At 43.9% G+C, this 24,960-nt stretch overlaps 2 protein-coding genes and 1 pseudogene across 4 annotated transcripts; 1 reads left to right on the top strand and 2 right to left on the bottom strand.

Annotated features, from left to right (window-relative positions):
* The first annotated feature begins 1,292 nt into the window (after positions 1-1,292).
* Positions 1,293-6,001, top strand: LOC120018507 (sialate O-acetylesterase-like). Its single transcript, XM_038961735.1, has 9 exons — positions 1,293-1,296; positions 1,386-1,550; positions 1,870-2,027; positions 2,274-2,412; positions 2,555-2,735; positions 2,936-3,041; positions 4,743-4,897; positions 5,119-5,305; positions 5,721-6,001. The coding sequence occupies exons 1-9, from the start codon at positions 1,293-1,295 to the stop codon at positions 5,964-5,966; spliced, it is 1,341 nt and encodes a 446-aa protein (XP_038817663.1). The 3' UTR covers positions 5,967-6,001.
* A 75-nt stretch (positions 6,002-6,076) lies between these two features.
* Positions 6,077-11,695, bottom strand: tbrg1 (transforming growth factor beta regulator 1). 3 transcript variants are annotated; one of them, XM_038961137.1, is made up of 15 exons: positions 11,400-11,695; positions 10,983-11,155; positions 10,719-10,776; positions 10,511-10,593; positions 10,283-10,319; positions 9,728-9,790; positions 9,144-9,380; positions 8,882-8,952; positions 8,542-8,765; positions 8,299-8,438; positions 7,872-8,018; positions 7,639-7,736; positions 7,434-7,544; positions 7,097-7,241; positions 6,077-6,903 (listed from the first exon to the last, which is right to left on the bottom strand). In XM_038961137.1, exons 1-15 carry the CDS (start codon positions 11,475-11,477, stop codon positions 6,898-6,900), a joined length of 1,671 nt encoding a protein of 556 aa, XP_038817065.1. In that variant the 5' UTR covers positions 11,478-11,695; the 3' UTR covers positions 6,077-6,897. The 3 variants fall into 3 exon arrangements, with proteins under 3 accessions (XP_038817065.1, XP_038817064.1, XP_038817063.1); XM_038961136.1 differs by having other exon boundaries at positions 7,093-7,241; positions 10,983-11,226; positions 11,400-11,693; XM_038961135.1 differs by having other exon boundaries at positions 7,093-7,241; positions 11,400-11,692.
* A 761-nt stretch (positions 11,696-12,456) lies between these two features.
* On the bottom strand, positions 12,457-24,954 carry LOC120018506 (annotated as a pseudogene).
* Positions 24,955-24,960: the final 6 nt, after the last annotated feature.

The raw sequence follows: 24,960 nt of genomic DNA, 5'->3' as shown, positions 1-24,960 counted from the left end.
CACAAGATGAGGAATAATTAGGGGTTAATGTTCATGAACACATGTTATATTAATTGGGAACTATCTAGCTAAATGACACAAAATACAAATTAGATTGGCTGGGGTCTGTCCATAGACAGTTGAGGCTCCAGACCAGAAGGATCCACTGCAGGAGGGCAAAATTAGTATTTTTTGCTAGAAATAATCTACCTAGGTAGCCAATCTGAACACCTGCTCTTTCCATGACAGACTGACCAGGTGAATCCAAGTGAAAACTATGATCCCTTATGTCACCTGTTAAATCCACTTCATTTAGTGTAGATGAAGGGGAGAAGACAGGTTAAAAAATTATTTTTAAGCCTTGAGACAATTTGAGACATGGATTGTGTGCCATTCAGAGAGTGAATGGGCAAGACAAAAGATTGAAGTGCCTTTGAAAGGGGTATGGTTGTTGGTGCCAGGCGCACCGGTTTGAGTGTGTCAAGAACTACAACGCTCAACAGTTTCCCGTGTGTATTAAGTGGTTGAAAAAGTACCCAATTGTCATACTTGAGTAAAAGTAAATACCTTCATAGAAAATGACTCAAGTAAAAATGAAAGTCACCCAGTAAAATACTAAAAGTATTTGGTTTTAAATATACTTAAGTATCAAAAGTACATGTAATTGCTAAAATATACTTAAGTATCAAAGTAAATCCGATGGCACCATTATCTTTTTTTTTTTTTTACCGATTAGCCAGGGCATGCTCCAACACTCAGACATTATTTACAAACGAAGCATGTGTTTAGTGAGTCCGCCAGATCAGACGCAGTAGGGATGACCAGGGATGTTCTCTTGATAAGTGTGTGAATTTAGACTATTTTCCTGTCCTGCTAAGCACTCAAAATGTAACGAGTACTTTTGGGTGTCAAGGACAATGTATGGCGTAAAAAGTACATCATTTTCTTTAGGAATGTTGTGAAGTTAAAGTTGTCAAAAATATAAATGGTAAAGTACAGATACCTCAAAAAACTACTTAAGTAAAAATACTTGAAAGTACTACTTAAGTACTTTACACCACTGGTATCCAGAATGGTTCACCACCCAAAGGACATCCAGCCAACTTGACAACTGTGGGAATCATTGGAGTCAACACGGGCCAGCATCCCTGTGGAACACTTTCAACACCTTGTGGAGTCTATGCCTCGGCAAATTGAGGCTTTTGCAACTCAAAATTAGGAAGGGTTTCCTAATGTTTGTATGCTGTGTATATTTCAATATATTTTTCTGTTTGGATAATATTTAGATGTTATTTGACAGTCTAACTTTGAATATGAGTAATATGATTTAGTTTAATTGCCTTGAATATTGACTGGATAAATATTTTCTAAAACAGTAGATGAATAATAGTTATTTTTGTTTCCAGACGGTGGGTTCCGCTTTGCCTCCTATTATGGCGATCACATGGTTCTGCAGAAGGCCCCAGAGAGGGCTGTGTTGTGGGGCTATGGACCCGATGATGCTGAGGTCACAGTCTTTCTATCAGGAGGACCAGTCACTAACAATGCACCTGCTGTCAGTGTGGCTGCCGGTGAGTTATCTGATCCCAACAATGCCTTTAGTTTAGCGTGCCTATCCAGTCATGTCATGAAGTTGAGGATGAAATTAGCAGAATTTCAAAGAGGAAAGTTGATAAATCCCTAAACTCATGTCAAGTTTTTTTCTAAGAAATAACATCGTACAATAAAGGTGATGGTGACATCTGTTAGAATGAGGAAAAGGATATAAGGAACAAAGAAAGCACCAAAATTGTTTGAAGTTAATTGTGCTCAGTGTCCCACTTTTTCTGCCTTGTATATGAAGACATAAGGGTAACCTTCACTGATCCATGGTTTTGGATCTCTTCCCAGGGATATGGAAGGTGGCCCTTGTCCCAATGGAAGCTGGCGGTCCCTACAACTTGACTGCAGTCCTCCAGAACAACCACAGTATCACTCTCACAGATGTGCTGTTTGGGGATGTCTGGCTGTGTGGGGGACAGAGCAACATGGCTTTCACAACTTCTCTGGTGAAAACTGCATGATTCCAAAGATTCCCTCTAAGACTACTCGGCAATGTTAATATAAGTCTGAGTCTGCATAGTTTTAATACATTTATATTTGAGTCATTTAGCGAACGCTCTTATCCAGAGCGACTTAGAGTATTGAGTGCATTTTCATACTGGTCCCCCTTGGGAATCAAACCCACAACCATGGCGTTGCAAGCGCCACTCTCCACCAACTGAGTTATACCATTATTATGTCTCGTCCTCAAGGTGTTCAATGCATCAGAGGAGCTAGCTCTGGTCTCCAAGTTCCCTCAGGTGCGGATCTTTATGGCTGCCTTGGAGCAGAGCTACACTGAGCTGACTGACCTGGCTGGAGTGGAGGTGCCCTGGTCTGTCCCCACAGCAAGTATGGATAGGCTCCATACAGTCTATTAGCTCAATTAGATGTGAAATTTCATGCAAATGATAGCTGTCAGCCAACTGACTAAGTGAAATGGTATTAATACATCTAGTTGATAATGGGAATTAATCTTAAACCTCCTGAACAGAGTTGCTGGGTGGTGGGGATTTCAAGCACTACTCTGCAGTGTGCTGGATGTTTGGGCGCCACTTGTACAAGGCGCTGAAGTACCCCATCGGCCTAGTGACGTCCTGCTGGGGAGGCACACCTGTAGAGGCATGGTCCTCCCCACGAGCACTCCAACACTGTGAACTGGACAGGATTAACAGGTAAGTGTACAGGGACCCTAGAGCTTTACTCTTGCAATAGAGATGTTTTTTAGGTATGCAAATTATTGAACCTTTCTTAGGGATTGTAGATGGGTAGACAAGTGAATATTTTTGTTTTGTTTCTTTTGGACTAAGTTAAAATATCCTCTCACCTATGGTACTTGATATCAGTTGGACTATGTTATTTTTTTTTCATCCAGGATCCCCATGCCATATACACCTTCAATGTATTTGTCTAAGCAGACTAACTCTGTGTTGTGGAATGCCATAATCCATCCACTCCTCAAAATGACCTCTGGTACCAAGGTAAAGCAGCTTGGAGCTTTTCTCCCATCTTTTCGAATACAGTAACAGCGACATTAACATGTCTGGCCTCTGACATGCCCGTAAGACATTGCTTTGCTTCAGCTCTGAAGGTGTTCTCCCTAAATAATTGTAATAAACCGGATTGATTTTTATTGGCTTTATCAACAACTGCTCTCCTTTTTGTTCACCAAATGAAATCGTGACAAAACATAATCCCCTGTGAATGTACGGTGGCAAGAAAAAATTATATGAACCCTTTGGAATTACCTGGATTTATGCATAAATTGGTCATCACATTGAATTTGATCTGATCTACATCTAAGTCACAACAATAGACATAGTGTGCTTAAACTAATAACACAAATTGTATTTTCTTGTTTATATTGAATACATCATTTAAACATTCACACACTGTAGGTTGAAAAAGTATGTGAACCCCTAGGCTAATGACTTCTCCAAGCTAATTGGAGTCAGGACTCCGCTAACCTGGAGTCCAATCAATGAGACGAGATTGGAGATGTTGGTTAGAGCTGCCTTACCGATTAACAAAACTCACAAAGTGTGAGTTTGCTATTCATAAGAAGCATTGCCTGATGTGACCCATGCCTCGAACAAAAGAGATCTTAGAAGACCTAAGATTAAGAATTGTTGACTTTCATAAAGTTGGAAAGGGTTACAAAAGTATCTTTAAAAGCCTTGATGTTCATCAGTCCACAGTAAGACTAATTGTCTATGAATGGAGAAAGTTCAGCACAGTTGCTATCTATTCTCCCTAAGAGTGGCCAACCTGCAAAGATGACTTCAAGAGCACAGTGCAGAACGCTCAATGAGGTTAAGAATCCTAGAGTTTCAGCTAAAGACTTACAGAAATATCTGGAACATGCTAACATCTCTGTTGACGAGTCTACAATACGTAAAACACCAAATAAGAATGGTGTTCATGGGAGGACACCATGGAAGAAGCCACTCCTGTCCAAAAAAAACATTGCTGCACGTCTGAAGATTGCAAAAGTGCACCTGGATGTTCCACAGCGCTACTGGCAAAATATTCTGTGGACAGATGAAACTACAGTTGAGTTGTTTGGAAGGACCACACAATACTATGTGTGGGGGGAAAAAAAGGCACATCACACCAACATCAAAACCTCATCCCAACTGTAAAGTATGGTGGAGGGAGCATCATGGTTTGAGGCTGCTTTGCTGCCTCAGGGCCTGGACAGCTTGCTATCATCGACGGAAAAATGAATTTCCAAGTTTATCAAGACATTTTTCAGGAGAATGTTCACCAATTGAAGCGCAACAGAAGTCGGGTGACGCAGCAGGACCATAACCCAAAACATAAATAAATCAACAGAATGGTTTTAAAAGAAGTGGCCTGACTTCAACCCGCTTGAGATGCTTTGGCAAGAGAGCAGTTCACACCAGACATCCCAAGAATATTGCTGAACTGAAACAGTTTTGTAAAGAGGAATGGTCCAAAATTCCTCCTGACCGTTGTGCAGGTCTGATCCGCAACTACAGAAAACGTTTGGTTGAGGTTATTGCTGCCAAAGGAGGGTTAATCAGTTATTAAATCCAAGGGTTCACATACTTTTTCTTGCCGCTATCTAGCATAGTAGGAATCTTGACAATGTATCACTCCAGGATGTTATCCAATGTTGCTTACGCTGTTATGTTGATTTTGTCTATATTTGTCCTGAGGTCTCTACGTATAGAAAGGCCTCCTTAAGTGAGGGATTTCCAAACATACGCTGGCACCAGACTGCAGACTATGGCTTTGCTCCCAACCTGCGTATGAAGAACACATTCATGGCTGTTGCTATGGACTTAGGAGATGAAATGTCTCCTTTTGGCAGGTAAGTAACAATCATAGAATGGATACCACAGTATTTGATAGGCCTGTACTCTTCTAAAAGCTTTAAGCAGTTCACATTTGAATACTGTGAGAATACAAGGCTACGTTCCAATATGGAAACTAACATACCACTTAGGATGCATGTATTGAATCATTCTAAGTGGTATGCTAATGAGGGTATTAGAATGTGGAACAAGATGTTTACCAGTGACTTTGTTCCAGTATCCATCCCCGGGACAAGCAGGACGTGGCCTATAGACTGTCTCTAGGGGCGAGAGCTGTGGCTTATGGGGAGGAGGGTGTCTCATTCCAGGGGCCTTTCCCTAGCCGGGTCCTGGTCAATGACCAGTATATCAACGTAACCTATGACCAGAGAGTGTCTGTCACTCAATCCAAAGATATCTTTCAGGTAAGTGTGATGGCTGTAGTTGTAATGTGTTCTAAAGTATGGGGTAGCATTTAGCCTAGTGGTTAGAGTGCTTGGCTGGTAACCAAAATGTTGCCTGTTTGAATACCCGATCTGGCAATGTGAAAAATCTGTTGATCTGCCCTTGAGCAAGGCAATAAACTCTCATTTGCCCCAGAGGCACCACACTACTATGGAAGACCCTGTAAAACAACACATTTGACTGCACCTATCTGGTGTATGTGACAGTACAACATTATTATTAGTGTTTCTACCGATCATGATCAGGTTGGGCTGGATGAACTGGGTCTGAATTCTTTCTTTGTCAGCAGCTTGGCATGTTATCATGTAGGCTTTTCCACCTTGCTAAAAAAGTGTCAGGGGAAACCATTTCTTAACCAGACTGTTTCTTCCTCAGATTTGCTGCTCAGTGGTGAGGGCACCCTGTGACTCTCTGTCACTGTGGGTCCCAGCTCCCATACTGCAGTGGGGCCTTAGCGCCGTCCAAGTGTCCACGAATTACTGTTCCATGAATAATGTAGCCGGCCTGCGCTACGCATGGAGGGACTGGCCTTGTGACTTTAAGGCATGTCCTGTTTACAGTGCTGATGGGGTTCTACCTGCACCTCCCTTCACTCTCAACCGCTGGCCAGACAAGCAGTGAGATGAGAACCCCCCTCTGCTAGAAATGGATTAGTCAACCCAAATGGGTGGGAAATTTGTTTTTGAATGATACCATATGAGAAATGATTGTTAATCATTATTACCTTGTTCTATTATTTGATGATAGTAAAATGAAATAAAATGTTTTTATTGAAATGCCAGGCGTAGTCCATTTTACATTGTCCACCAAATCAACTATAGTTAAGCAATAAGGCAGGAGGGGGTGTGGTATATGGCCAATATACCACAGTTAAGGATTGGATACAGCTCTTAGCCTTGGTATATTGGCCATATATCACAAACCCCCAAGGGGCCTTATTGTTATTATAAACTGGTTACCAATGTAATTAGAACTGTAAAAATAAATGTTTTGTTATACCCGTGGTATACCAATCAGCATTCAGGGCTCAAACCACCCATTTTATAGTACTAACTACAGTGGTACATACAGGGGCAAACTTGATCAACTACACAAAGAGACCTGCAGAGGGCGGTCAGATCAACTTTCTTTCACATGATAACAACAACGTACATTGATCATTTAAATGTAAGAGAACATGATTCTGTAGTCTCCTCTTCTTGGTTCCTTCTAGAACTGTCAATGTCAGTACAGACGCAACTGGTCCTATTGAGAACCTCCACACAGGTGTCACCAGGCTTTCTAGAGCAGTGGTGTAGTGGAGGGTAAATGCCATTTAATTTATTTTGCACAAGCATTTACCCACCTATCACAAATAAATGCATTGAAAATATATGGAGCGTTACTTTATTAACCGCAAAAGGCGATCATCGTTTACCAGTTTTTTCTTTACCACTACTTCACTGGTCTGGAGGTTGAGGAGGAACGGATCAGTGGCTGAAGTAAGATGTAGAAGGTTGCAGGGTGGGTGAGCTCAGAAGATGCTGGTGAGAGGAACCAGGGGATTGTGGAGTCATGCCTGGGGAAAGAAGATGGGATTGAGTGGTTGAAATCAGATCTTGACTGGATAGTTGACCCATAATATCATTGCTTTCTATTTCTGCTAGCAGACAACAAGAATAATAAACAAAGGCCATTATATGCTAAATTATGAGGTTAGGGGGTGTACAGGTAGGTAGAGAAAGTGTGGCAAACTGCTCGGCCTCACCTACTAGATTGTTCTCCCCCCTGATGGTGTCATCAAAGCCCTGGTGTTTCTGGTAGGCCTCAAAGCTGACCGAGGCATCGTCCTCAGACAGGCTGTGTGGAACCTGGCCGTCGCCTGGACGACACACCTCAAAACGGATCCACTGATAACTACAGGGACATATCACACCAATAAGCAACATATAAGTTGTTCAGCTACATGTACTTTAGCAGATATGAGAGAGTATATTAAAGGTCAGTTCATCTGAAAAAGGAAATGCACCAATTGCAATCTCCACAAAGATAATGTGCAATGTTCAATTAATTTCCAGTGAGGTAGATGACATTATACTTGAGACGCACTTGCTGCACTTGCGTGCTCCTGGGCAGCTCTGGATCAGGTTCTGGATGGTGGGGTGGGAGAAGCCAAAGAAGTCTGCTCCTGAAGGCACGATGGGTGCCACCGGTTTAGATCTGTAGGGGTATAGATGTAAGATAATGAGAGAAAAGTCATACAATGAAATGCATCCACTGATTCTATAAGCCAGTCTGTACAGCAAGCAGGTACCTTAGAGCACCAATGGCCTTCAGCAGGTTGGAATGGCAGGTGAGGGCAGAGGAGGCAGCTATGGCATTCTGAGGGTCTTCCTCAGGCACTATCTCAAACTGGGAGGGGGGGGGGGGGGGTGGTTTGATAAGGAAAACACTCCTCACAAAAACATAAGCTGTCTCACAGCACCTAATTGACTTACTTAGCACATGACTTCATAATGTTTTATAGCTCCATTAGTGCGAGTGTACCTGTGGGCCACCACCCCCGTCCTTAATCTGGCAGGTGTAGAGGCACTGCTGATCAGGGCTCTTCATGCTGGCGAAGAAGCGTGTGCTACAGAAACCCACTGGGTAGATGGCACACTGGTCATGGAACAGCATCCTGTCTGTGATAATCTGGAACAGAGAAGGACATCATTCATTATTCTCTAGCCACTGATCTGAGAAGTCATGGGCTGTGTCCCAACAGTCTTAAATAGCCTCTCCTGGTCTCCTTTCATGGACACTGATCCTGACCAACATGATAAGGTAGGGCAATATGGTGGAAATCTGTTCAGTACTTTCAACAGAATGGTTATGCAAGTGAGGAGACAAGGAAAGGAGAACAATGTAAGATAAGTTGGACAGTTTTTACAAAGAGCAAATGTGAGGCATAAGTATGAGTTGAGACACAGACCTCCCCTAGACTGTACACAGTCAGACCCCCCAGTACTATGGGGAAGACAGGACGTCCTGAGGAGTCCAGAGCGATGGGCTGAACCAGCTTACGAGACCCCGCGTCAGCAAGCTTACGCTTTTTTGACATTCTTTTTGGACCTGAGGAAAATGTATTTTATGGAGTCAAAGAAAATACATCATTACTAGACATAAGAATCTGTCTTATCTACAGGTAGGCTGATATGAACATGGCTCTACCCACCATCCTCTTTTCCATTCTCCCTGCCTCGTTCCTTCTTAGGCTTCTTAGGAAGGCCCTCCTCTGCCCCAGAGGTCCCAGAGGCCAGGTTATGACCCACAGGCAGGACTGACGCCCCCGTTGGGACAGAACTGAAGGTCACAGGGGTGTGAGAGCTGGTAGTAGCAGCGGTGAGCAGCTCCCCCTCTGACACAGACTGGTACTGCAACAGCGATTTCAGTAAGAACCTGGAAAACAAAGCACAAGAGATGCCCGATTAGACAACAAAAACTGTTTTCAAAGTACCTATCAGTGTCCAAAAGTTTTTTTTTTTAATGCATCAATATAACACAGTTAAACTCACCTGCGCTCCTCTTTTGCTCGCACAAACTTCTCCTCTAAGTGTGCAACTTCATCACAGAGAGCCGCATTCTCCTGTGGGATATTCAGTTAGTGACTTCAGCCCTCAGCCTATAATACCATAGTCTACTACACATCTCCAACATTTCTCTTCCATACATCTAAGTGTTATGGGGGACACATGTAGCATCTGAACACATTGTGTTACAGAAATAACTTGAATAATACTCATTCAAGTGATTGTCTTTAGTATGTAGAGTACTCACAAAAATCATGGCCAGTGCTGCTTTGCGTAGTCTGAGGTACTTTAGTCTGTACTTTTCGTTCTGGTTCTTGCGTGGGCCTTTCTTGGTCTTGGGCCTGGTCTCAGAGAGACCCGTGGGGGAGGGGAAGGGAGGCAGAGAGGCTGCAGAGCCAGAGCTGGAGAAGGTTGACTGGGGGGGAGACCCCATGAAAGACTGGGTGGTGAAGGACTGTAGAGCCTGCTGCCCCTCATCATCTGTCTGTGGATGGAGAGAGACCAAACTCAGTGGGCATTGCATCATAACGCCACATTCAAATACTAGTGGCAATGTAGGCCACGATCCACATATGATTGTGCATACAATGACAATGTTATGTAGATGAGGTATATCTGGAACAGTAACTTATACAACGCAAAATGAAAACTGTGACAGAGCAAAGTAACATGGCTACAATGACTATATAAGGGAACAAATTCTAATGTTAATTATCCAAACACATTGATCTTCCACTGCACTCTCCTAAATGTCTATATTTGTCAGATCAGCAGTGATAGAATTGAACTAAAGGGATTTCTTCTGACATCCTTTGCATAATGATAACTTACCAACAGTGCAAAGACTCCATTTCTGTTCTCAATCCTCTTGAATCTCCTGCTGCCTTTCTGTGTCTGCAACATAGTGGGATACTAAGGCCAGGGCTAGGTGTTGGGGAACTGACAAATGTCTTAAGGGTAGGTCTCACTGTTGTAACCTTGAATGACTAAGATCTAGCCTGTGTAATCTGCTACTTAAGAGCATCATGATGAATGTTCTAATCCTGGCACACTATAGCAGAGAGCACCATTGCATTCTCTCTGGTTCAAGGCACAGGCCATTGATGTGCAAACCTGTCCTACGTTCAACTAACGGCCTTTCTTTCAATAACAAAAGGAAGGGAAAAGCAACAGAGTGAAATGATATGCAGAAAGCAAAAAAAAAAAAAAGTTGTTTTAATACTGAAATATCCACTTCGATAATGTACAGCACAAATAACGAAAATAAAGTGAACTGCTTCATTTATAGTGGCCTTGGTGTGGAGTCCATTGTAGTACAGCAAAGAAAATGGAGATGCTATAAGCTTTGGACCTATCACGGCCATTGAAGTGTCTCATTAGTCTTACCTCACGGTACATGACAGCCTCAAGGCTCGACTTCGCACTGTCCAGAAATAGAATATAAATGTGGTTATGGGCAGTTGAGGAATGATTACTGGGAATATCATGCTGTTGATCTATCAGGAATGTTTTTTAAAGTTTAAAATACGTTTGTTTAAATGGATGCAGTTGACGCATTTTGTCTTTCTTTAAAATGCATTCTATATCTATAGAATTGATAATGTTGTACTGTACTTGGACTGAACCAATCCCCTGTCAATGATTTGCTGTTTGATCTCCTTGATGTGCATTGGGCGTCCAGCTGCCTCCAGTACAATCTGGGAAAGAGCAGACTGTTGTATTGCTGCTGCATTTCACTGACAGACAGCAATCTGATTTTAAATGTCAACATGGTACATACAGTAGCCTACAGACAGTGCTGTGTTAAAAAAAAATACTGTACCTGCGCAGCATCAAGCCATGTGAGATTGGGCTTGTCTGCAACATCGTTAGCTGGTTCACTGGAAAAAGAATGAATAGACATTCATATTTAGGTAGACAGTTTCAGACAAAGCAAATAAATATTAATGTAAGAGACTTATCCTCATATAATACTAGCAGAAAGACCCAACATTATCTTTCCTGTGTAGTGGCAGCCTATTTGTCCTCCCACATACAACAGAATAAGGACGTGTGTGTGTAATTTGGTTAATTTGGTATTGCTTACCTCTCTAGAGCCTCGGCAGCTCCTGCCAGGCTGGCCATGTTGTCCAAGGCAGGGAAGAGAGAGTAGTTTCCCTGTCCGTCTGGCTCCATCTCTGACTCAAAGTTGGACAGTGTGTTCAGTGGGTCCATAGGTGAGAGGGGAGTTCCTGTGGTCTGGTTTCTGCTCGTTGAGGGCTGGAACGAAACGAAAACACACATCCAAGAACTCTGGTCATCTAGATGATTTTGTAGAACATAGCTACTCCCTGGGAAAATAAGAAGAGGCATGAGGATGTTTTGGAAATGAGCTCGTCGTAGATCGGCGACGTCGCATGAGCAGCTACTACCAGCTAGTTAGCTATCAATGATCACAGATAACGCGGCAGTTTACGCGAATGAAGGTCTGTACGAGTATTCGTTATATTTTGCAAAAACTTACCCCACTCCTGTCAATTCGCGCTTGCTCTTTTCCGTGAATCATCGGAGAACCCTGAAGCACTTCTTCGCTTGTCTCCATTGCATTGTTTACATAACTTACACGTTGCAGCAAAAGCTTGACGCTAGCAAACAAACACGTTTTCCGGAGAGTATGTTTGTTAATGTTTGTTTCTAATCTCAACAATTACTATGATGAAAGGTTTGCAAAAATCCAACAACGCGTTGTGCAGTCGACTTGTTTTTATCGCCTGAACTATTTTAGAAAACTGACGGAAACTACGCTTCGGAGGAATTAAAACGAGCACCATGCCTTTCCTGTCATTAAATTGCTTCTTTTTTTTTTGATTTGGGAAATGTAGTTCTTTATGCAGCCTGTTGTCAACAGCTGATGTGCTCAAGTATGCTGTATCTGTAGTTGGAACTGAGTATGAGCTACGTTCACAATAATACTAAACAATATTTGTATCAATTGCATTTATTTAATGATAAATGTTTTATCAATGAACGTCTCGAATCTTGCTCTCTGACAACAGATATGATCAAATGAGAAACAAACAAGTGCCAGCAGTCCTGCCAATGCCAGAAGGTACAGTAAACATGTCGACTTACACAACATCTGACTTTTATTTGAATCCCTAGGCTATGCCGACAGGAGTTTGACAATAATGAAGAAATAGACGAACAACCCTTGATCTATTATACACATACCCAACAGTTATATGCACGTCATTTGATATAAATCAAATACAGCAATCACTTATTTATTGCATTTCAATTTTATTTTGACAGGGAGTCATGCTGAGACCAAGGTCTCTTTTAGAGATGAGCCCATACACATATTCATATTTATGGATGAATATCAAAGTAGACATACACTCTATAATAGCTTTCCCTTGTTTTGTAGTGATAGACAAGCAAGAAACACAGTAGTAAGCCTACAACAGTTTTGCAATTATTTACAGAGATAGAAAATTAGCGAAATACTGCAGTTTGTAATTTTTTTGCAGGAACATATAGAATGTTCATAACTAAATCGTATTATCAATAGTAGTAGTATCTTAGTAGCAATCCAGCCAGCCGTAGTTCAGAAGAACACCAATCACCCGTTTGTACGCCAGATAGTACTCACTCTGCCTTGGACCATCTGAGAAGTAAAGGTAACCTATAGGAAGAAACATTGGCTTCATCAGCAAAAGTTTTGTCCAGAGCAAATGTTGTGCTGAAGGCTTTATAAACTCATGTACAGTGGGGAGAACAAGTATTTGATACACTGCCGATTTTGCAGGTTTTCCTACTTACAAAGCATGTAGAGGTCTGTAATTTTTATCATAACTTCAACTGTGAGAGACGGAATCTAAAACAAAAATCCAGAAAATCACATTGTATGATTTTTAAGTAATTAATTTGCATTTGCATTTTATAATCCACACAGGTGGATTTTATTTAATTAATAATGTGACTTCTGAAGGTAATTGGTTGCACCAGATCTTATTTAGGGGCTTCATAGCAAAGGGGTGAATACATATGCACGCACCACTTTTCAGTTTTTATTTTTTCTTCACTAATTTGGACTATTTTGTGTATGTCCATTACATGAAAATCAAATATAAATCCATTTAAATTACAGGTTGTAATGCAACAACATCGGAAAAAATGCCAAGGGGGATGAATACTTTTGCAAGGCACTGTATTTGTCACCTGTGGAAATATGAGACCAAATCAAATCAAATTTATTTATATAGCCCTTCTTACATCAGCTGATAACTCAAAGTGCTGTACAGAGACCCAGCCTAAAACCCCAAACAGCAAGCAATGCAGGTGTAGAAGCACGGTGGCTAGGAAAAACTCCCTAGAAAAGCCAAAACCTAGGAAAAAACCTAGAGAGGAACCAGGCTAAAAGGGGTGGCCAGTCCTCTTCTGGCTGTGCCGGGTGGAGATTATAACAGCACATGGCCAAGATGTTCAAATGTTCATAGATGACCAGCATGGTCAAATAATAATAATCACAATAGTTGTCGAGGGTGCAGCAAGTCAGCACCTCAGGAGTCAGTTGGCTTTTCATAGCCGATCATTAAGAGTATCTCTACCGCTCCTGCTGTCTCTAGAGAGTTGAAAACAGCAGGTCTGGGACAGGTAGCACGTCCGGTGAACAGGTCAGGGTTCCATAGCCGCAGGCAAAACAGTTGAAACTGGAGCAGCAGCACGACCAGGTGGCCTGGGGACAGCAAGGAGTCATCATGCCAGGTAGTCCTGAGGCATGGTCCTAGGGCTCAGGTCCTCCGAGAGAGTGAAAGAAAGAGAGAAAGAGAGAATTAGAGAGAGCATACTTAAATTCACACAGGACACCGGATAAGACAGGAGAAGTACTCCAGATATAACAAACTGACCCTAGCCCCCCGACACATAAACTACTGCAGCATAAATACTGGAGGCTGAGACAGGAGGGGTGAGGAGACACTGTGGCCCCATCGGATGATAGCCCCGGACAGGGCCAAACAGGAAGGATATAACCCCACCCACTTTGCCAAAGCACAGCCCCCACACCACTAGAGGGATATCTTCAACCACTAACTTACCATCCTGAGACAAGGCCGAGTATAGCCCACAAAGATCTCCGCCACGGCACAACCCAAGGGGGGGCGCCAACCCAGACAGGAAGATCATGTCAGTGACTCAACCCACTCAATTGACTCACCCCTCCTAGGGATGGCATGAAAGAGCACCAGTAAGCCAGTCACTCAGCCCCTGTAATAGGGTTAGAGGCAGAGAATCCCAGTGGAGAGAGGGGAGAGACAGCAAGGGTGGTTCGTTGCTCCAGAGCCTTTCCGTTCACCTTCACACTCCTGGGCCAGACTACACTCAATCATATGACCCACTGAAGAGATGAGTCTTCAGTAAAGACTTAAAAGTTGAGACCGAGTCTGCGTCTCTCACATGGGTAGGCAGACCATTCCATAAAAATGGAGCTCTATAGGAGAAAGCCCTGCCTCCAGCTGTTTGCTTAGAAATTCTGGCATCTCTGTTTTGTCCGAGTTTAAAAGTAGAAAGTTTGCAGCCATCCACTTCCTTATGTCTGAAACACAGGCTTCTAGCGAGGGCAATTTTGGGGCTTCACCATGTTTCATTGAAATGTACAGCTGTGTGTCATCCGCGTAGCAGTGAAAGTTAACATTATGTTTTCGAATGACATCCCCAAGAGGTAAAATATATAGTGAAAACAATAGTGGTCCTAAAACGGAACCTTGAGGATCACCGAAATGTACAGTTCGATTTGTCAGAGGACAAACCATTCACAGAGACAAACTGATATCTTTCCGACAGATAAGATCTAAACCAGGCCAGAACTTGTCCGTGTAGACTAATTTGGGTTTCCAATCTCTCCAAAAGAATGTGGTGATCGATGGTAACAAAGTCAGCTAGCCAGCTATTTTCGCCGTCCTAACGTTGTCAACACTGCTAGCTAGCCAGCTAGCCAACTTCTACCGAAACACTACAACGGAACGATTTGATTAGTGTAGTGTTAGCTAGCTACATAGTTGTCTTTGCTGTCCTTGTATCTAAGATAATTGTGTAGTTTAGAGTAATTATCTAGCCAGTTATCGAGGTTACCTAGCCAGTTATCGAGGCTACCTAGCCAGCAACACTTTCAAACAAAGTCAACAACGCAGCCACTGCTAGCTAGCCTACTTCACCAGCCAGCAGTACTGCATCATTTTAATCATTTTAGTCAATAAGATTTTTGCAACGTAAGCTTAACTTTCTGAACATTCGAGACGTGTAGTCCACTTGTCATTCCAATCTCCTTTGCATTAGCGTAGCCTCTTCTGTAGCCTGTCAACTATGTGTCTGTCTATCCCTGTTCTCTCCTCTCTGCACAGACCATACAAACGCTTCACACCGCGTGGCCGCTGCCACCCTAACCTGGTGGTCCCAGCGCGCACGACCCACGTGGAGTTCCAGGTCTCCGGCAGCCTCTGGAACTGCCGATCTGCGGCCAACAAGGCAGAGTTCATCCCAGCCTATGCTTCCCTCCAGTCCCTCGACTTCTTGGCACTGACGGAAACATGGATTACCACAGATAACACTGCTACTCCTACTGCTCTCTCCTCGTCTGCCCACGTGTTCTCGCACACCCCGAGAGCTTCTGGTCAGCGGGGTGGTGGCACTGGGATCCTCATCTCTCCCAAGTGGACATTCTCTCTTTCTCCCCTGACCCATCTGTCTATCGCCTCCTTTGAATTCCATGCTGTCACAGTTACCAGCCCTTTCAAGCTTAACATCCTTATCATTTATCGCCCTCCAGGTTCCCTTGGAGAGTTCATCAATGAGCTTGACGCCTTGATAAGTTCCTTCCCTGAGGATGGCTCACCTCTCACAGTTCTGGGTGACTTTAACCTCCCCACGTCTACCTTTGACTCATTCCTCTCTGCCTCCTTCTTTCCACTCCTCTCCTCTTTTGACCTCACCCTCTCACCTTCCCCCCCTACTTACAAGGCAGGCAATACGCTTGACCTCATCTTTACTAGATGCTGTTCTTCCACTAATCTCATTGCAACTCCCCTCCAAGTCTCCGACCACTACCTTGTATCCTTTTCCCTCTCGCTCTCATCCAACACTTCCCACTCTGCCCCTACTCGGATGGTATCGCGCCGTCCCAACCTTCGCTCTCTCTCCCCCGCTACTCTCTCCTCTTCCATCCTATCATCTCTTCCCTCTGCTCAAACCTTCTCCAACCTATCTCCTGATTCTGCCTCCTCAACCCTCCTCTCCTCCCTTTCTGCATCCTTTGACTCTCTATGTCCCCTATCCTCCAGGCCGGCTCGGTCCTCCCCTCCTGCTCCGTGGCTCGACGACTCATTGCGAGCTCACAGAACAGGGCTCCGGGCAGCCGAGCGGAAATGGAGGAGAACTCGCCTCCCTGCGGACCTGGCATCCTTTCACTCCCTCCTCTCTACATTTTCCTCTTCTGTCTCTGCTGCTAAAGCCACTTTCTACCACTCTAAATTCCAAGCATCTGCCTCTAACCCTAGGAAGCTCTTTGCCACCTTCTCCTCCCTCCTGAATCCTCCTCCCCCTCCCCCCCCCCCCTCCTCCCTCTCTGCGGATGACTTCGTCAACCATTTTGAAAAGAAGGTCGACGACATCCGATCCTCGTTTGCTAAGTCAAACGACACCGCTGGTTCTGCTCACACTGCCCTACCCTGTGCTTTGACCTCTTTCTCCCCTCTCTCCCCAGATGAAATCTCGCGTCTTGTGACGGCCGGCCGCCCAACAACCTGCCCGCTTGACCCTATCCCCTCCTCTCTTCTCCAGACCATTTCCGGAGACCTTCTCCCTTACCTCACCTCGCTCATCAACTCATCCTTGACCGCTGGCTACTTCCCTTCCGTCTTCAAGAGAGCGAGAGTTGCACCCCTTCTGAAAAAACCTACACTCGATCCCTCCGATGTCAACAACTACAGACCAGTATCCCTTCTTTCTTTTCTCTCCAAAACTCTTGAACGTGCCGTCCTTGGCCAGCTCTCCTGCTATCTCTCTCAGAATGACCTTCTTGATCCAAATCAGTCAGGTTTCAAGACTAGTCATTCAACTGAGACTGCTCTTCTCTGTGTCACGGAGGCGCTCCGCACTGCTAAAGCTAACTCTCTCTCCTCTGCTCTCATCCTTCTAGACCTATCGGCTGCCTTTGATACTGTGAACCATCAGATCCTCCTCTCCACCCTCTCCGAGTTGGGCATCTCCGGCGCGGCCCACGCTTGGATTGCGTCCTACCTGACAGGTCGCTCCTACCAGGTGGCGTGGCGAGAATCTGTCTCCGCACCACGTGCTCTCACCACTGGTGTCCCCCAGGGCTCTGTTCTAGGCCCTCTCCTATTCTCGCTATACACCAAGTCACTTGGCTCTGTCATAACCTCACATGGTCTCTCCTATCATTGCTATGCAGACGACACACAATTAATCTTCTCCTTTCCCCCTTCTGATAACCAGGTGGCGAATCGCATCTCTGCATGTCTGGCAGACATATCAGTGTGGATGACGGATCACCACCTCAAGCTGAACCTCGGCAAGACGGAGCTGCTCTTCCTCCCGGGGAAGGACTGCCCGTTCCATGATCTCGCCATCACGGTTGACAACTCCATTGTGTCCTCCTCCCAGAGCGCTAAGAACCTTGGCGTGATCCTGGACAACACCCTGTCGTTCTCAACTAACATCAAGGCGGTGGCCCGTTCCTGTAGGTTCATGCTCTACAACATTCGCAGAGTACGACCCTGCCTCACACAGGAAGCGGCGCAGGTCCTAATCCAGGCACTTGTCATCTCCCGTCTGGATTACTGCAACTCGCTGTTGGCTGGGCTCCCTGCCTGTGCCATTAAACCCCTACAACTCATCCAGAACGCCGCAGCCAGTCTGGTGTTCAACCTTCCCAAGTTCTCTCACGTCACCCCGCTCCTCCGCTCTCTCCACTGGCTTCCAGTTGAAGCTCGCATCCGCTACAAGACCATGGTGCTTGCCTACGGAGCTGTGAGGGGAAAGGCACCTCCGTACCTTCAGGCTCTGATCAGGCCCTACACCCAAACAAGGGCACTGCGTTCATCCACCTCTGGCCTGCTCGCCTCCCTACCTCTGAGGAAGTACAGTTCCCGCTCAGCCCAGTCAAAACTGTTCGCTGCTCTGGCACCCCAATGGTGGAACAAACTCCCTCACGACGCCAGGTCAGCGGAGTCAATCACCACCTTCCGGAGACACCTGAAACCCCACCTCTTTAAGGAATACCTAGGATAGGATAAAGTAATCCTTCTAACCCCCCCCCCCCCCCTTAAAAGATTTAGATGCACTATTGTAAGTGGCTGTTCCACTGGATATCATAAGGTGAATGCACCAATTTGTAAGTCGCTCTGGAAAAGAGCGTCTGCTAAATGACTTAAATGTAAATGTAAATGTAAAGGCAGCACTAAGGTCTAGGAGCACGAGGACAGATGCAGAGCCTCGGTCTGACGCCATTAAAAGGTCATTTACCACCTTCACAAGTGCAGTCTCAGTGCTATGATGGGGTCTAAAACCAGACTGAAGCATTTCGTATACATTGTTTGTCTTCAGGAAGGCAGTGAGTTGCTGCGCAACAGCAAAAATTGAGAGGAATGGAAGACTCGATATAGGCCGATTGTTTTATATATTTTCTGGGTCAAGGTTTGGCTTTTTCAAGAGAGGCTTTATTACTGCCAGTTTTAGTGAGTTTGGTACACATCCGGTGGATAGAGAGCCGTTTATTATGTTCAACATAGGAGGGCCAAGCACAGGAAGCAGCTCTTTCAGTAGTTTAGTTGGAATAGGGTCCAGTATGCAGCTTGAAGGTTTAGAGGCCATGATAATTTTCATCATTGTGTCAAGAGATATAGTACTTAAACACTTGAGTGTCTCTCTTGATCCTAGAGTTGTGCAGACTCAGGACAGCTGAGCTTTGGAGAAATACGCAGATTTAAAGAGGAGTCCATAATTTGCTTTCTAATGATCATGATCTTTTCCTCAAAGAAGTTCATGAATTTATTACTGCTGAAGTGAAAGCCATCCTCACTTGGGGAATGCTGCTTTTTAGTTAGCTTTGCGACAGTATCAAAAATAAATTGCGGATTGTTCTTATTTTCCTCAATTAAGTTGGAAAAATTTGATGATCGAGCAGCAGTGAGGGCTCTTCGATACTGCACGGTACTGTCTTTCCAAGCTAGTCGGAAGACTTCCAGTTTGGTGTGGCGCCATTTCCATTCCAATTTTCTGGAAGCTTGCTTCAGAGCTCGGGTATTTTCTGTATACCAGGGAGCTAGTTTCTTATGACAAATGTTTTTAGTTTTTAGGGGTGCAACTGCATCTAGGGTATTGAGCAAGGTTAAATTGAGTTCCTCAGTTAGGTGGTTAACTGATTTTTGTCCTCTGACGTCCGTGGGTAGGCAGAGGGAGTCTGGAAGGGCATCAAGGAATCTTTGTGTTGTCTGAGAATTTATAGCACGACTTTTGATGCTCCTTGGTTAGGGTCTGAGCAGATTATTTGTTGCGATTGCAAATGTAATAAAATGGTGGTCCGATAGTCCAGGATTATGAGGAAAAAAATTAAGATCTACAACATTTATTCCATGGGACAAAACTAGGTTCAGAGTATGACTGTGACAGTGAGTAAGTAGGTCCAGAGACATGTTGGACAAAACCCACTGAGTCAATGATGGCTCCGAAAGCCTTTTGGACTTTTCCATATGAATATTAAAATCACCAAAAATTGGAATATTATCTGCTATGACTACAAGGTCCGATAGGAATTCAGGGAACTCAGTGAGGAACGCTGTATATGGCCCAGGAGGCCTGTAAACAGTAGCTATAAAAAGTGATTGAGTAGGCTTCATAGATTTCATGACTTTTTCTCAAAAGACGAAAACATTTTGTAAATTGAATTTTGCTATCGTAAATGTTAGCAACACCTCCGCCTTTGCGGGATATGGTCACTAGTGTAACCAGGAGGTGAGGCCTCATTTAACACAGTAAATTCATCAGGCTTAAGCCATGTTTCAGTCAGGCCAATCACATCAAGATTATGATTAGTTCTGTAACGGCAGCCTTCCCTCTCTTCACGAGAAGAGAGGGTGTAACAGGGATCGGACCAACACGCAGCGTAGCCAGTGCTCAACATGTTTAATAAAACGATAAACACGATACAAAATAACAAATGTGGCAAACCGATACAGCCCTATCTGGTGCAGAGAAAACACAAAGACAGGAAACAACCACCCACAAACCCCAACACAAAACAAGCCACCTATACAGTCGTATGAAAAAGTTTGGGCACCCCTGACAATTTCCATGATTTCCATTTATAAATAATTGGGTGTTTGGATCAGCAATTTCATTTTGATCTATCAAATAACTGATGGACACAGTAATATTTCAGTAGTGAAATTAGGTTTATTGGATTAACAGAAAATGTGCAATATGCATCAAAACAAAATTAGACAGGTGCAGAAATTTGGGCACCCCAATAGAAAAATCACATCAATATTTAGTAGAGCCTCCTTTTGCTAAAATAACAGCCTCTAGACGCTTCCCGTAGCCTCTAATGAGTGTCTGGATTCTGGATGAAGGTATTTTGGACCATTCCTCCTTACAAAACATCTCCAGTTCAGTTAGGTTTGATGGTTGCCGAGCATGGACAGCCCGCTTCAAATCATCCCACAGATTCTCAATGATATTCAGGTCTGGGGACTGGGATGGCCATTCCAGAACATTGTACTTGTTCCTCTGCATAAATGCCCGGGTAGATTTTGAGCAGTGTTTTGGGTCGTTGTCTTGTTGAAATATCCAGCGCCGGCGTAACTTCAACTTTGTGACTGATTCTTCAACATTATTCCCAAGAATCTGCTGACATTGAGTGGAATCCATGCAACCCTCAACTTTAACAATATTCCCAGTACCGGCACTGGCCACACAGCCCCACAGCATGATGGAACCCCCACCAAATTTTACTGTGGGTAGCAAGTGTTTTTCTTGGAACGCTGTGTTCTTTTGCCGCCATGCATAACGTCCCTTGTTATGACAAAATAACTCAATATTTCATCAGTCCACAGCACCTTATTCCAAAATGAAGCTGGCTTGTCCAAATGTGCGTTTGCATACCTCAAGCAACTCTGTTTGTGGCATGTGTGCAGAAAAGGCTTCTTCCGCATCACTCTCCCATACAGCTTTTCCTTGTGCAAAGTGCCCTGAATTGTTGAACGATGCACAGTGACACCATCTGCAGCAAGATTATGTTGTAGGTCTTTGGAGGTGGTCTGTGGGCTGTTTTTGACCGTTCTCACCATCCTTCGCCTTTGCCTCTCCGATATTTTACTTGGCCTGCCACTTCTGGCCTGAACAAGAACTGTGCCTGTGGTCTTCCATTTCCTCACTATGTTCCTCACAGTGGACACTGACAGCTTAAATCTCTGTGATAGCTTTTTGTAGCCTTCCTCTAAACCATAATGTTGAACAATCTTTGTTTTCAGGTCATTTGAGAGTTGTTTTGAGGCCCCCATGTTGCCACTCTTCAGAGGAGAGTCAAAGAGAACAACTTGCAATTGGCCACCTTAAATAACTTTTCTCATGATTGGATGCACTTGTCTATGAAGTTCAAGGCTTAATGAGCTCACCAAACCAATTGTGTGTTCCATTTATTCAGTGCTAAGTAGTTACAGGTATTCAAATCAACAGAATGACAAGGGTGCCCACATTTTTGCATAGCCTATTTTTCACATCTGATTTAATTTCATACAACTTAATATTGCTACACTAAAAATCTTTGTCTGGACAATACCCCAGTACTCAGCTTTTATTAGAAAATGAATGGCATGCCACTGTGATCATTTTCTGTGATGACAGAGTAAATTATTATGCAGCCCCAGAGGGGTGCCCAAACTTTTTCATACGACTGTATATGATTCCCAATCAGAGACAACACAAAACACCTGCCTCTGATTGAGAACCATATTAGGCCAAACATAGAAACAGACAAACTAGACACACAACATAGAATGCCCACCCAGCTCACGTCCTGACCAACACTAAAACAAGCAAAACACACAAGAACTATGGTCAGAACGTTCATTGACTATAACTGCCTTTGAAGTGAGGGATCTAACATTAAGTAGCCCTATTTTGAGATGTGAGGTATCACGATCTCTTTCAATAATGGCAGGAATGGAGGAGGAAGGAAATACTGTTTGTAGAAGAGAGAGTTTGGGAGTGGGAGTACACAAATCAAATTTAGCTGTCATTTTTTGGTGCTTTTGACATTCCTGTCATTACTGTACCTTCAAACAGATATACCACATATTTAGCTGGGACTTCATAGGCAGCATCGACATAGTTAATCTGAGCCCATCTCGAGCTCACTTTAGTCAGCCTAATTCCTTGGACAGCCGTGCTCTTCAGCCAGTAGTACCTATAATGACAGAGAATCAGCTTGAAACACAGGTTGCAATCATACAGGCCTTTTCTTACAAGATAATGATAAAATTGTCTTGCATTGGAAATGTTTGCAAGGATCCAACTCACTCATTTTTGAAGAAGTACAGTTCTCCCCTGATCGAGGAGGCTGCGTCAAACACCAGGTCCCGGTTGCACTGCTCGTCTTTGGGTTTGGGTCTGGAGTCTGGCTTGGGGTTCTCTGTTGGCTCCTCGGGTTCTGGCTCTGGTCCTGGTTTGGGTTCGGGCTTGGGTGTAGGCTTGATATGAGGTGTACGGGTACCTTTAAGATAACACACACCGCACAAACATGTAAATAGGATTCCATAAAGATAGTAATAAAAAACACATGTAGTGAACAGAATTATTCTATAGAAATTGATTGAATACCATTGAGGGCTTGGACCCCACGTCTGTCATCACCAGGCAGTGTGTATCCATTGGTATTTACATACTGATAGGTGGGGAACATCAGAGCTCTCCTGTCCCTGGAGCGGTCAAGTCCCAGAGCGTGACCAAACTCATGGGCCGCCACCAACTGCAGATTCACTCCTGAGGACAACATTACACGTGAGTCTGTTGAATAAGTGAATCGGGCAACACTATGTTTTAAATATTGTTGTGTGTTCAGATGGTCACCCATCTAGCTCATTGTCCAGGTTTCGTCATCATCAAAGTGTGTGTCCCGTCCAGGGGAGTTGGCAAGGGCTAAGACACCATTCGGCCATCAAAAGGATAGAAGTCCCCATGATCTGTGTTTGGACAAGCGAGATTTAAGATATTTTGTCAGTAGTGTATAGAGATGGTATTGAATCCATACCATTGTGATAGTCCATACTCACATCAACCCTTGAAGAGGATCATGATGTCGGCAGTGTAGATCTGTTTGAAGTATTGAGGGATTACATCACTGTAGATTTGGAAGGCCTGGGCTATAGTTGCATCTACATCACTCTGCCTCAGGTCTGGTGTATACTGAGTGATTCTGTTAAACACAAGTCATTCAGCACTCACTCATTGACATTACCTGACAAGTAAAAGGGACCCATTTTACTCCTGCAGTGCAGTGCAACCTAGGCATTGCACAATGACCCAGGCTGGGTAACAACGGATTTGACATTTCAGCAGATGATCAACAATTATCCATGAATACCATATTATTTTCCTTGATTTTAGCTGTCAAACTTAATGCACTTAAAGAGCTTTTACTATACGTGTAGGTGACAGTGCTCTTCTCCCATTTTGGTTTCCTGTGGAAGTGTCCATATCTGCTGATGTCAGACACTCCATACCTGGACTCTTTCATCACCTCCAGAGTGTTTTTGTCCAGAACCCCAGTGGCCTCCAGGCCAAAGAACGCCTACATGGCCTCCAGGCTCTTGTGAATGTCAGGCTTGATAATAATCCGGGAAGTTGATTTCGTCAACCCCACATCTGTGTAGTATTGAGACCTGTTGTAGGAGGAGGATTAGAGACAACATTTTAAACTATCATGCCTATTAGGACTCTCATGCAAAACAGTACAAGCATAACAAGTAGGCTAACAAGTATTTTCTCGCCTCATTCTGAGATAATACTGACAATACGGGTAGCAACACACTGAGCCATGTGATGCTAAATTACCCCAGCAACTGTCTCGTCGTCCTCTGGTGATGTTTGGACCTCTGGAGTGCTGGTGAGGGCAGCCTGACACAGACCCAAACAGGCCAGAAACAGGACCGCGGAACCCATAGGAAGACCCATAATTTACAAACCTGTGGTAATGCAGAGAGGGGAGACCCTCTCTTTCTCTATCACCCTGCCCTGTCCACACTCTCTTTTATATGATCCCTAACAACCTGTGGTGTACATGGTTCCAATCAGAACATGAGTGAGATGCCAAAGTCGGCTTTGTGCTGTTGAACATTGCTGTAAACGTTAGGACAAGTCATAGTTGTATGCTTTTTTCCACTGAAGAGGTAGATAGTACCTGTTGATGAGAAAACATGATAATGTTTTGTTAAAGTGGGCCTAGTAATCAAAATAACACAAATGTGTCATGATATCAAAATGTGTGCAATTGAAGGCAAGGTGACTTATAGGCTACCTTGTAACTCAAATGCAGCATCAACACTCCTCCCAATACCTGGCCAGTCTGATGAACGTCTGTGTTCATCGTATCTATACATTGTATAAAAAATAAACATTGAACTTATAAATGATGGATTGCTTATGTGCAGTGGCTTTCTAACATGTCTCATTGTTAAACACTAGATGGCAGTCTTTGCCTCTCAGGAGCTGGAATGCCTATTCATCAAACACTGCAACAGTCAAGACATACTGCTCTTACCAAAACAGTGGACGTTTGGAAACATTATATTTTCTGCACCAGAATACTGTATTATACTGTAATTACCATTCACTTTATGTTTGTCATTTACCCAAAAACATTTTGTTAGAGACTGTGTTTACCTGTAGTAATCGTGTCCTATGAAGAATACGGTTTTTCCATATTCACTGATATGAACAGCAGCGTCAATGTTCCTTACTCTGACTGGGAATCCATAGTCATATATGGAGCCAAAGTGGCTTTTCATCTTAAG

Source organism: Salvelinus namaycush, chromosome 23, assembly GCF_016432855.1.
Source record: "Salvelinus namaycush isolate Seneca chromosome 23, SaNama_1.0, whole genome shotgun sequence".
Classification (NCBI taxonomy): Eukaryota; Metazoa; Chordata; class Actinopteri; order Salmoniformes; family Salmonidae; genus Salvelinus; species Salvelinus namaycush.
The sequence above is the reverse complement of the archived record's forward strand: the minus strand, read 5'-3'. Positions and strand labels throughout refer to the sequence as shown.